This window comes from Drosophila teissieri, chromosome 3R (assembly GCF_016746235.2).
Source record: "Drosophila teissieri strain GT53w chromosome 3R, Prin_Dtei_1.1, whole genome shotgun sequence".
NCBI classification, from domain to species: Eukaryota; Metazoa; Arthropoda; class Insecta; order Diptera; family Drosophilidae; genus Drosophila; species Drosophila teissieri.
Genome location: NC_053032.1, coordinates 15850352 through 15863247, shown reverse-complemented (window position 1 = coordinate 15863247; position 12896 = coordinate 15850352). Strand labels below are relative to the sequence as shown.

At 45.3% G+C, this 12896-nt stretch overlaps 2 protein-coding genes across 2 annotated transcripts; both read left to right on the top strand.

Moving 5' to 3' along the window:
• The first annotated feature begins 8022 nt into the window (after positions 1-8022).
• LOC122618884 (serine protease grass) lies at positions 8023-9045 on the top strand. Its single transcript, XM_043795481.1, has 4 exons — positions 8023-8251; positions 8306-8351; positions 8404-8573; positions 8639-9045. Exons 1-4 carry the CDS (start codon positions 8023-8025, stop codon positions 9043-9045), a joined length of 852 nt encoding a protein of 283 aa, XP_043651416.1.
• Positions 9046-10092: 1047 nt separating this feature from the next.
• On the top strand, positions 10093-11101 carry LOC122618883 (chymotrypsin-like protease CTRL-1). The gene is made up of 4 exons (XM_043795480.1): positions 10093-10306; positions 10363-10408; positions 10467-10642; positions 10698-11101. Exons 1-4 carry the CDS (start codon positions 10093-10095, stop codon positions 11099-11101), a joined length of 840 nt encoding a protein of 279 aa, XP_043651415.1.
• The last annotated feature ends 1795 nt before the right edge of the window (positions 11102-12896 follow it).

Below are 12896 nucleotides of genomic sequence, written 5' to 3'. Positions count from 1 at the left end.
GAACAATAAATTCACATTAAGGAGCAACAAAAAAACGGGAAAAAATCGACAAGAAAAGTTTGTTTCATTAAAAGCATTAGATGGTTTGCTCCCCAAGAGCAGAGACAGCGAGACAGAGCCATCAGAACCATACAATAATTTTGCATGCCTGGTGGCTATAGGAATAATACGAATGTGCCTGTTGATTGTTTTTAGCATCTGTAGCATTGAGTGATGAGAATCCTCCCCGCCCCACTTGCATCTTGCATCTCCAACCCGATTCCCATCGGGGGCACATATACACATGGCCCTGCAGTCTGGGGCCCTGCCACAAATATTTTCCCCACAATACTCAGCTGGATCTGTGCCATCGGGCTTTTCATTTGCCTATGCGGGGAGATTTTTCAAAACATTTACAATCCTCAAGATCTCACGGAGGCCGAATGTTTATCGAAAGCAGCGAACTGCTGGAGTTTTTAGGGAAAATATAAGGCACATTTGATGCTCTTACAGAACTCACATCACTTGATACTTAATTGATACTACGTTCTTTAATAGTTAAAGACATTCTCTACCCAATCTCTCAGGTATTTACACTATTTCTGCAGTGCTTATGAAGGCTTACCTATAGATTTTTATATTCAATTTTTCTTTTATGACGAATACTAAGCCGAAACTCCGCAACATACCCTTTCCGCAGGCAAAGGGAAAACTTTCAACACAGCAGACGTTGGCTAGATTTCGATACCGCAACTCAAGTGGCCAGACTTTGACTACTCGGCGGGTAAATGCAGCGCATAATTCACAATGAGTGATTCTTAAATTGTCCATTAAGATAATTTTTATGGTAGAGCGAGTCCGGTGGGGGAATGGGAATTCGTGGCAGTAGTCGACGACTGCTGGATGTTGCCAGTTGCAACATCCCCATCTAAAGTTGGCTCCTTCGTTTATCAATTAGGGCGGCAAACTCGCGGCAGGGCCGCTCGCTAATTATCAGTAAAATGCCTACACATGGCAAATGCGGATTTCTTCGGTGCTGGTCCAAATTTAGCAATGTGTCTAAGTGCAGCCCATGGATGTGTGGATGCGTTCCGAGACTGCGTCATGCTCGACAATTTTTCACGCTTTTCCTGTGGCTGTTTTCCCCGCCAGCCGCCGCAATCCCAACGATTTCCCTCCGATTTTCCGAACATACCTCTCCCCGCGAAGAAAAGACAAAGGAGCCCCAGACTGCGGGCCCCAAGTTTGCCGGCCTATGATTGATGTGCAGTTGATGACTATATAACTTTGTATGATTTCTGGGGAGCAGGCTTGGTTTTGTAGGTGGACGCGTGTTTAATTAGTTTGGCTTCTTCTGTGGTTTTGGGGCAGTCGGGGAGGCAGAGTGCTCCGCTCATTTGCCCGGCGTTAAAAATGTTGAATAATTGAAATTTCTCGGAATTTTTCATTACTAGTCGAGCGGGATGAAGCGTTCGAGCAGAGTAATAGTTGTTTTTGTGGTCGCGTTGCTGTCTTTGCTTTTTCTAAAAGCATTTTCCCCGAGTTCCTTTTTCGGGAGACGAATTTCGCTGGAAAGTGAATTCGGTGAGGTTTCCTGTTTAAAAATTAGTGATTGTGACTAATTAGGCTGTCGTTGCCAAACTCACATAATTAGTGGGATTTGCTTGTGGAGTAATTTGCTTTGATGTGGAGGAAGCTCGATCTGAAAATACTTGTCTGCTGAGAACAACATGTGTAACAAATGAAATAAATAAAATACCTCTCCATCGATTTATACATACCTATACTTTGTACTTAAGAAAGAAATAATTCGTGTCCAGGAAATTCCTGTTGTTGCAGGACTTCCTGGAACTCTCAACTCCTAAGGGTTCATCAATATTTGTCGCCAATTGTCAAAGCCGCCTAAATGAGTTGACCGAAAAGTTTAAAGCTGATCAAAAGGCTTCCTGCACTTTGTCTCCGGTTGCATTTGACGGGCAGGTCACGTACAGCGTGTCATCGCTGAGCGGCTGCCAGCCAAATTGGCTACAGTAAAGCATCCGCCGCATTATCTTCATCTTCATCACGGTCCAAATGGTGGAGTCCCGAAAGCCAAACCAAAAACGGGGCGCCCACAATTACGTTTGAGAACTGCAAACTGCAAACTGGAAACTGCACACTGCAAATGGTCGGAAAGGTTTGTGCAATTTTTCTATTGAATTCTCGCCGAGAGCTTTGCCGCTGGAGTGGATTCGCCGCCACCCGTTGCTCCTTTTCTCAGCTTGTCTCCACTTGCCTCCTGGCCGGCAGCGAGGCACGTGCTCGGAATCCTAAGGAATCCCAAGGACCAAGGACTCGGAACGAACGCAAAGACGGCAACAATGTGGCAGATACTTCTACTTCTTCTACTCCGGCTGCCAGTTGGAGAGCTCAAGCATTATGATTGATAAGTTCGTTTTGTGAATTTTTCATAAATTAGGCAACAGCTGCACCGTCGAGGGGGTGGCGACCCATCATCGAGTGCCCAATCGTGCGCCATTTGTCTATTTTAATTAAAGGAACTCGCGCTGATCGCCTTCTCGTCCTTATTGTCCTTCGTCCAGGATCCCCGTTAATCCCGGCTCCATCATTGTGGCGCCCTTTGTTTGGCATCACGCACGTCTGGCTTCCTTTCGGCTGTTAATCAGTTGTTAAGCGGTGTGGGAAGTGAAATTTTAATAAGAGCCTTAACATAAATCAAATCTGCTCCTCTGTCCGGCAGATGGCGCTGCTCCATTGCGGAGGAGAGATTCCGCTGTGATTGGCAACTCGTTTCCATTGGCCAGTGCAATTACTTAATTATTCTTCCACTAGTCTCGGATGTTTGAGCGATGAACAAAAGCGATGTACACAATGAGCTCAATTACTTACAATGTGCAAATACGTAGGCTTAATATTAATACTTAAGATTTCATGCCTTTAAAACATAGTTTTAATTATACGTGTGACCTACTATTAAATCACATTTACAGAGCCACCCCCTGCTGCCGCCCTGCCACAGGATTCCCTTTGAGCCTCGCCGCCGTATCATCTTTCCGCGTTTCCTCGATGTATCCCCTATTTAACCACACGGCAGCGGCTTTGAAGGGATTCATATTCTCGCATTTGCAAATAATTAAGTGCCATGGCGGGGCAATTTAAATCGCGTGCTGTCCGAATGAATTAAGGCACATGCAGACATCCAGACATGAAAACCGAGATGGAGACATCGGCTAACCCCAACAGAAGTGTCCTACCACATTCCCCCACTTATTAGCAACAACGTAATCTGAATGCGAAATCAAGTCGCAGTGCACAGCCCACAATATCAGTTGACAACTGTCGACGGTCGTCTGGCAGGCATTTAAACGCTTGTCAAAATTATATAAACTGCTGTCAGAAGTGCCGGCGGGAACTGGGGAACTTTTTCCGCCACGGTCTTCTTTAAAGTGCAGGAGTGCACTGAGCCAAAAACTAGCCAAAGATGTGGGCGACTAAAGCGTAACTACAGCATTTCATTCAGAAACTAAGCCAAACCTGTTCTGGGAATCTAAATCTTATCATAACTACACAGCTGACGATTCGTCGGCTGGTGATTGGGAAAGTGTTCTTCATAGCGCCTGCCGAAATGCATCTGCTTGTAGCACACTTATTTTCTGAGTGCAGGAATACGTACTGGACCTGCAGTCGGAACTCGTCTCCGTTTCTGTGGCAATTAATGCGAATTTCGACATCATAATTAAAGTGCATGGTGACGACGCTGGGTCTCGTCTTGCGACCGGGTCCATTATACTTAATGAGTGAACTGAACTGAGCCAGAGGACCAAACCGTACTGCACCATATTCCCTATATTACACGACGCCCTTCACTTCCCTTCCCGGCCAGACCAGAAAAGAACAGAACAGACCAGCAGAAGTAGAGCGGTTCAGACTGGTCCCAGACCCATTCATTCACTTTTGATATTTGCATATTTTCACATGTCATTCGGCTTTTTGGCATTTCTTTTCCGTCTTTTGTGCGAGTGCAATTGCAGTTGCTGTCTGCGGCGAGATCTTCATGCGGGAAGTGAGAGTGGGCCAGGAATCAGGAGGCAGGAGCAGGAGCAGCAGCAGGAAGGAGGGGAATCCCCACTACTGCATCGCATAATTAGCCGCAGACTTTTGCCGCTTGACAAACTCTTTGAAGAGCTTCCCCGTCCGCAGACACGTGTGCATCTCCCAGGGATTTCACTCTTCACTGTTCCCTGTTCACTGTTCACTGTTTGGCTTATTTATTGTGGGATGTCTTAATTTATGAACGACTGTCAGGGCCCTGAGACTTTCCATCGGTTTGTTTGCGATGGCGAAGAAGATCGGCGAAAGACAAACGGATCCATTCATTGCACCCGTATGACTCAACTCGCCAACTTAACCAATTCGACTCCGTGGGCTGTGATTCATTCGCACTGGGAGTATCCCAAAGTATTGTTCCTCCATCGCGATAAGCAATAAGCTTTATCTCCGGCATTTGGCATTCGAAATTTATGACTTGCAAAATGCTTTTGGCCTCGGCTAAGTTCGCACTGCTCAGCCCTCAAGTGCAATCAAATAATTGTAATCTCTTTCAAATTGCAGTTAAGTTCTACTTCCACTTCTTATTTCCCACCACCCACCACCCACGCCCACTTGATTATGCTGATGAGCACGTAGCGGTGGCCCAAAATGCACTTCTGGTTGCCCCAAAGAAGAGTGCTTGGCAAACTGAGTTTTTCGGCAATCTTAATTAGAGTAGATAATGCTGATGGCTTTGGGTGCTTTTCCGGTTTGGATTTATTTGCCCAATTCGATTATAAGTAAGTGTTGGTCAGCGGAGCGCGGGGCAAGTGAAAAGTAATGCTTAATTCGAAAAGTTTTCAAAGTGCGTTTTTAAGGAAGCTGCTGAGGGCGTGACAGCTGAACCAGATTGAAAACGCACCTAGATTCAAAAAGTGCAACACTTTAAGAAGTTTTTTACATCATTTTTTCTGCATTTAGCTTGGTAAGTATTTATATTGTTTATTATATCTACATTATATAGAACACTACTGCACTAACCAACGCTAGAAGATTTCCCGAGAAGTGATCTGGTCTGCGGAAAGCCCTCAGTGGAACGCACTTGATAAATTGTTTACTTTGAAATTAATTACCGCGCTCATTGTTTTCTTGGCCGACGGAAGTTGCTGCCATTGTCCGCCAGGGGGCGCTGTGTTGGCCACGTTAGCCGAACTCCATTGTGCTGCATAAATCAAGTTCGCAGCGCCCTTAGCAGCACTTTCCACACTTTGGCGGCCCTAGCCAGTCGGCTCACATTTATGGTCAGCCTGCCCCCACCCCCTCACCTATTTTTCTGTATGGCCCGCCGATCGTGGCAATAAAATTGCATTTAATTACACGAGTGCAGTGGCTTAAGTGGGCGAAAAGGGGGCAAAAAAGGGGTGGGCATGTGGCATGCCGCGTGGGGTTGGCCATTGGGGAATCGGCCTTGGCTTGGAGCCGGGCCAGCTCTTCATTGTTGCGCGCATTTTTGAGCTCATTAAACCGGCTGCAATTGTTGCCATGCGTTGCGTGAGTACTCTGCTGCAGTTTCTGCCCTTTTGTTGGCCGGCAATCAATTTGCAGTCAGCAGTCGACAGTCTGCAGTTTGCAGTTTGCAAAAGTTGCAGAAATGCAAAAACGAAATTATATTTGCGGGGCCCAGGCACATCATTAAAATGCATCGACCTGCAGAACAAACGAGGCAAACACCTCTCGGCATAAAGCCTCGCCAGCATTTGTGAGGAATTTCAGAAATCTCCCAGCATTTCGAAGAGGAAATGGCCCGAGCCGTAGTCCATAATGTTTATAATCAGGTTGTGGCATGCATGAGTTTTCCTCCATCCTGGAGTTCTGGAAAACAAACTGCGAACAAAGAAATGGGCAATTCCGGCAGAGGTGAGTGCATTCGAAACAAACGACTAGCCCATGGGTCTTAGGAAATATGTTATATTTCCAAACCAATTGAAGGAAGCAAACGTTTACCTATGTATTTACTATTCTTTTTAAGCTGAATTGCTGAGATCGTGGCTTGATTGACAGGCCCCTCAGCTAATTAAATAGTTAAACCCATTCAGTTTGTTCAAATGCACATATATTTACGCTTAACCTCTCCGCCTTCCCAGAGCATTTTAAGTACTGCACCCCTCGGTTGTCAACTTGGGACCATGTTTTGTTTGGCTGATTGACTTTAGCATGCGATTTCCATGTTTTTGCGTAACGCCTCAATGATTGCCAGCAATGGCGTCAGGAGTGGAAATCCATCCCGTAGTTTCGCCAAGATGGCGTGTGGCAGGGCCATAAAACAGCCTAAACTGCTCGAACTGCATAAACAACCTAAGTCCATGGCGATTGTAAAAAGGGCCAGTCACACACAGGGCCAGTCGCAGCGGCTTTTTCTTGGGAATGCGCTAAATGAGTGCAATAAACCAACTAGAAGGGTCCCCAAGTCATTGTTTATGGCCACGCTCCGCTGAACTTTGGGGGCAGCTTCGATGGGCCGTCTCTCTCTGGCGGGCTGTCTCCGTCTCTTTCCGACTTATCGGTCTCCGATCGCTGGCAAATGGCAACAATCAGCGTCTGGGAACTGCAACTGCAATACTGAAAGCTACATCCACTTCGGCTTGGGCCTCAGCCTGTCCGATTTGGGTGCTCTCGAGGAGCGGGAGCAATCAGCGCATTGTCGACAGGTGGAAAACTTCATGGCCAATGAATTGCAGTTGCCATGTTTTAGCCCGTTCACCCTTTCCCTCTGGTCGGGTATTCAGATTGGGGGTCATAAATGATATGGCATTAAAACTCATCCGTAAGAAAATATTTATTATACTTATATATCGACGTATATTATATTGATTTTAGCTTAGTTGTTCCTTCTGCCCACATGAGCTTCCCTACCGAGGAAGGGTATTTAAAATTCTGCTGCTCGAAACAATCGTTGCTTCCGCTTTATTTCGTTGCCGGTGTATTTTGCATGGCCTGAAGCTGATTTGGCTGTTGCCGCAGACTGACAGCCACAGTTGTAACCTTTTTTCTCTGTGTGTTGACGTGGCCAGTAATTTGTGTTGTTGCTGTTTGTTGGTTGGCTGTCGGCTGAAGGGAAACGCCAGCAGCAACAACAATGGCCACGAACACACATGCAATTTTGGACATTAAAATTTCACACTGCGTTCGCATGTTTGTTTGTTTGTTGGTTTGTTTGTTTGTTTGTTAGCTTGGCTCGGTTGGGTTGGTCGAATGTTTTTTTGCCTTTCGGTCCCTCAACTTTTTTGGTTTTTGGCCAGGGGAGAGCTCCTTTGGCCTGATGCATTTACTGTTTAATTTGGCATGCATTTTGTAGCCGCCTTCGTCCTTTCCCAGCAGTTTCTGTTTCTGCTGATGTCGCCTGCCAGGAGCAGCTGACAACAAAATGGCGATAGTGTCATCCAACCCCCGCTCCTTAACCCCTTCTCATTGCACCTGGCTCGAAAAGCGAGGACATCATCGTCATCGTCATCGTCTCCTGTCAACAGCCACGTTTTTGGCCCTCGTGGGCGTGGTCATGAATGGCTGGGGTGGGCAAAAACGGGTTAAACGGGCAAAGGGCGCCTTTAATTTGCCTCAAATTTAATTAAGGCATCTCAGCTGCAGCCAACTCGAATGTCGGCGAATACTGGCTGACAGGAAACGGACAGACTTCACAAATTAACGAAAATAGTTCCGAGTAATCTTTATACACCAAGCTCTTAAAAATTGCCACCCGCTCGAACTCACTTTGATTAACTCGAAATAAATGGATATAGAACGAACGTATTATGAATAATCCATTTTCTTGTAGACTTTATTCTCAATTTCTGCGATTTTTAGGAAGGATATTTTTAATAAAGTCACTGGTGTGGCTTGGTGAGTGCACAAGTAAAGAAGTGACCTCACTCTGGTGATAACCTCCCCTAGTTGTAAGTATTAATAAAGTCGCACGATCAGCCCAGACCTCAGTCGGTTTTACTTCATTGAGTCGCGATGAAATCAGCTTCAGCTGCTGTGCTCGTCGCAATCTCTGTGTGCCAGTGGATTTGCCACTTGGGAGAAGCTACACTTCTTGAGCCAAGTTGCGGAATTCGGGCCAAGTCGTCCCCTTACCGATCGAGAATCATTGGAGGCAGTGAGGTTGATATAACTATCCATCCCTGGATGGCCTATCTGCTAAGTGATGCTCGATATTTCTGTGCTGGCACACTCATCACTCATCGTTGGTATACTTGAGACATCCTCCTTAGCACAGCACTAATAATCCTCACTTCAGAATTCGTCCTGACGGCCGCGCATTGCATTGCGGCGGCTCCGAATATGTGAGTAAATCGATCTGGAATGATTCCTGAAATGGAAACAGAACTCTTTCAGAACTGTGCGCCTGGGAGGAAATGAACTTGCACGCAGTGCCGGATCAATGTGCCAAATCCTAGCTGAGGACTACCCTGTCAGCATCGCCATAAATCATAAGTTCTTCACTCCTTCGATCGTGCTAAACGACATCGGCCTACTTAAGCTGGCGAGGTCTGTGAAATTCGAAGGTAGCCTATAGTTTAAAACCACTACTTGGCTTTAAAGCGAAGAACATGATCCATTTCATTGCCAGACCACATCAGGCCGATCTGCATTATCCTCGACCCGGATATGAGACTCCTGCTGGAGGACGGAATATCGCTCACGGCCACCGGTTGGGGAATCACGGACAACGATCTGCCGACAACAGTTCTCCAGGAAGCCTCCGTCACAGTGGTGAATAGGAATGTGTGCAGCGACCTGTATAACATGTCCTTAGCACAGAGCCACCTCTGTGCCGGGAACAGAGAGACCAACACTTGCAACGGCGACTCGGGCGGACCACTTGGAGGTGTGGTGAACTACTACGGCGATCTGCGGTTCGTTCAGTACGGGCTAACAAGCTTTGGAGACTCCAAGTGCCGTGCTCCGAGTATCTATACGGACCTGAGCACCTACTCCGGATGGATTAGCATGGCTGTGAACATATATGGCACATAATTACTGCATAAAAATTGTATAAGAGCTCATCAAATGAAATTAAAACTAAAACAAGTCGATTAGCACATTTTATATTTTAAGCAATTCTGCCTGTCTTTTCTTTCGGATTTAAAAGAACTCAGAAACAATCGAAATGATTAATCTCGATTCCTGGTAATGCTCATATGATTTTACAAATAAACGCCGTTCCAATGAATATACAAAAATTCCCCATAACTCGACTGGGGAACTTGATTATCCGATGGATGAAGCGGATTATCAATTTGAGGCCAAGGTGCAGAGAAGCACCAGCCACCGACTCTTCTGCCCCATGAATGAGATAATTCTCGCTCTGCACAGGAAAGTGAAGTGCACAGGTTGGTTTCTCTTGATCAGAAGGTATACATTTAGTTCATATTGGAGTCACTATCTTCATGAACGCTAAATCCGGAATGCAAGCGCTTTCACGGATGTACTGAGCATTACTACCACAAATAACCAATTTTCTGGAAATTAGATCACAATATATATTTTCCTGAGCATTTTAAAAACGGTGCTTGTATTTTCATCATGCAAATACTTGTTAGCTTAGTTAATTTAAGAAGAAGTAAAATGCAGGAAACTCAAACACTTTTCCCTTTTTTTTAAAACGATGCCTCAAACCTGAGCGTAAAAAGGAGACGCCGCCGGCACTAAAAGGAAACAATATGGAGTTATACAAAAAATGGAGTGGCATTTGCTCTAGTTTTGTTGTAGGAGTAAAACTTGAACAGATGCTGAGGTAATGACGATGTAATCTGGAAAGGATTCTGCTACTCTACGAGTAACGAACGCTTTTCAGCAAAATAGCGATGCATTTTATATTGAAGGGGGGGTAATAACACTTCTGTTTTCTTCGGAAGGATTTCTGAGAACTTTCTAATAATAAATAATCTAAATTCCTGATAAGTCCCATAGTTTTACATATACGTGAGCTTTCAGCGAATAACCAAGTTCGCCATAATCGAGGCCTGATAAGCCCGACCTGTGGTGGCTGTTAATCCGAACGGATCAGAAATCAGTAGCAAAATGAATGCCGTTCTGTTAGGGTTTACGTGTATTCTACTCCCGCTTCTGGGATCGACTCAATTTCTGGACATGGCCTGTGGGATTCGAGCTCCCAATCCCCCAGCTTTGCGGGCCAAGAATGCAACTATCGCCAGCTTAACTTCGAGTCCCTGGATGGCTTTTCTCCACTCCACTGACGACAGATTCATTTGTGGCGGATCGTTGATCACAAACCGTAGATAGGGTGTACCTATTCGACCAGCAGCTTGTAATTTGTATACTATTTTGCAGGACTTGTGCTAACCGCCGCGCATTGCTTCCTTGAGCGAACACAGTTGTAAGTTTTGAACCAATAAATTATTAGAAATTATTATATAATATATCATATCCTGTAGAATTGCTCGACTGGGAGAGTATGATAGAGATGTAACTGAGATGTGCCACGATAGTTACTGCACCTATCGACTCGAAGCGTTTGTGGAGAGAGGCTTCAAGCACCGACTATATAGGAAAGCGACGATGGCACACGACATAGCCATTCTCCGTCTGTACAAAAAAGTGCAGTACACAGGTTGGTATTACCATAAGGGAACTAAAAATACAAAAATATACATTATCCTGCACAGACAGCATCCGGCCCATCTGCATTGTAACAGACACGCGGTGGAGGCACTACATCGACTCCTTGAACCCACTGACTGGCACTGGGTGGGGCAGGACGGAGTTTGAGCCGGACAGCGGCAAACTGAGGAGCGTCGACTTGGCTCGCAAAGGTCCGGAGGTTTGCCAGAGGTACGCCCAACTGACCCTGACGAGCAACCAGTTCTGCGCCGGGAACGAGTACAGCAATCTGTGCAACGGCGACTCCGGCGGTCCGCTGGGCACCCTGATCCCGTTCGGAAAGACGAAACGCTTCATCCAAGTGGGAATCGCTAGCTTCACGAACCCGCAATGCCTGATGGTAAGCGCTTTCACGGATGTGCTGAGCTATATCGACTGGATCCGCACTGTGCACAACTACCGCTCATAACCACTTGCCTGGAACTTGACTTTGGCTTGTTCTCTGAAATTACATGAAATTACCATTGCTACTTATTCAGATAAATAATTGCCTTCCAGAAAAGAAGTGTTTTTAGTTTCAATCGCAGCCCCGTAGTTATCATTCTACAAATGCCTGTTTTTCATTTTATTCAAACTAAAGCACTTGAATACTAAAGTATAAGTAAATCCCTGAATACTCGAACACTTTTCACGATCTGTGGGCCGTAAAAAAGAAGTTTTCCCTCTTGATTGTCCCTAAGGGAATGCATAACGCTAATTAATTCTTGATATATGGCCGAGAAGCTGTGGCCAAAACGAGGCCACAAGTCTGCAACTGGGCGTAAAAGCGACACGTCGGCAATGAAAGGCAGAAATAACACAAAAAATGTGAGTTACAAAATGGAGTTTCAGTTGCTCCATTTTTTTGTAGATGTACTGCACCGTTCCTGCTGGAGCTCTCTGCAAATTCGCGAAGGCAATTAAAATTTAGCAGGCTTTAAAGCTGCGCTGCGCTGCGGTGACAGATGCCGCGGTGAAACTTTAATGGCAAAAAGGGAAATACATATACGAAAAAATATGAAAAAGCCAGCAGGCAGGGAGGAAATGAGGGGGGGAGGGGAGCTGGGGAAACAGCGAAAGTGAACAGTTGCCAGGGTCTGGGCGGTGTATCCTGGCAAGGATTCTGCATCTTCAGCCTCAAGTTTTTTATTCCTTTTTGAGTGCCACATGTGTCCCCACACACAGAGCGCATTCTCCACTCACTCGTCTTAAAGTTTGAAGTATTTTTAATAAATCAAACAAAATATATTGCAGACTGGTTAAAAAATAATAGAAACATTAAAAACTATGACAAGCTTTTGTGTAAGTATGCAAATACATATGTATTTAACAAATAAATATACATATAAAGATTTCCTTTAAAAGATTTGAATTATTATTAAATTAATAATATTTTAAACATGCAACCTAACCAGACATAACCAACTAACAAGTTGGGCCATTTTTAGCTATTTTTCAGGATGATTTCTTGCAGTGCATTTACACACTTGTGGCAACGTATTTCCGACAGGAAACCATTCGCAGCCACCGCCAAAATGTGGCAACAACGCCAGAGACAACGGAGGATAAAGGAAGCTGACTTCCTATTCCTATATAGTATGTACTCCTCCTCGCACTCCCCGCACTCCACCCCCTCCCCGTCCCCCTGGCACTCCGCTAACCAACTGCTAAACGCACTGAGAACTTTGCCACACACATACACACATATTCTATATGCCACATTCTGCCGAAGCGAAAGTGCGCGGAAGTAATAAAACATGCGGGAGGCGCGGGGCTGCAACTTCGCGACGCTTGTTGCACTCGCTGCTGCAATTGTCTGGAAAGTGTTGCGACATTGGCGGTGCCCGAGGAAGAGGGGGTGGTGCAGTGGTGGGGAAGGGGAAAGAGGTAGTCGGTGGGTGGCAGCATTTGTGCTTAAGTGCCGCAATATTTGTAGAGCGGCAAATTCTTTCCATGTAATTTATGTCTGCGGTTAGAAAGCATATGGAACCTAAACCATAACTACGAGTATATGTTTTGGTAACAGGACGCTGAATCAAGACTATATGATTTTGAATCATGCTATCCTACAAATGTATATCAGACTATTAAGCCAACTAAAACAAAAAATATTTCAAATAAATGTAACGCATTTTGAAAATAAATCAACCTTTTTAAAGACATACATACCTATGCATTGTTTGAGAGACAAAACAAATCACACGGTTCTTCCTTTAGGGCGAATA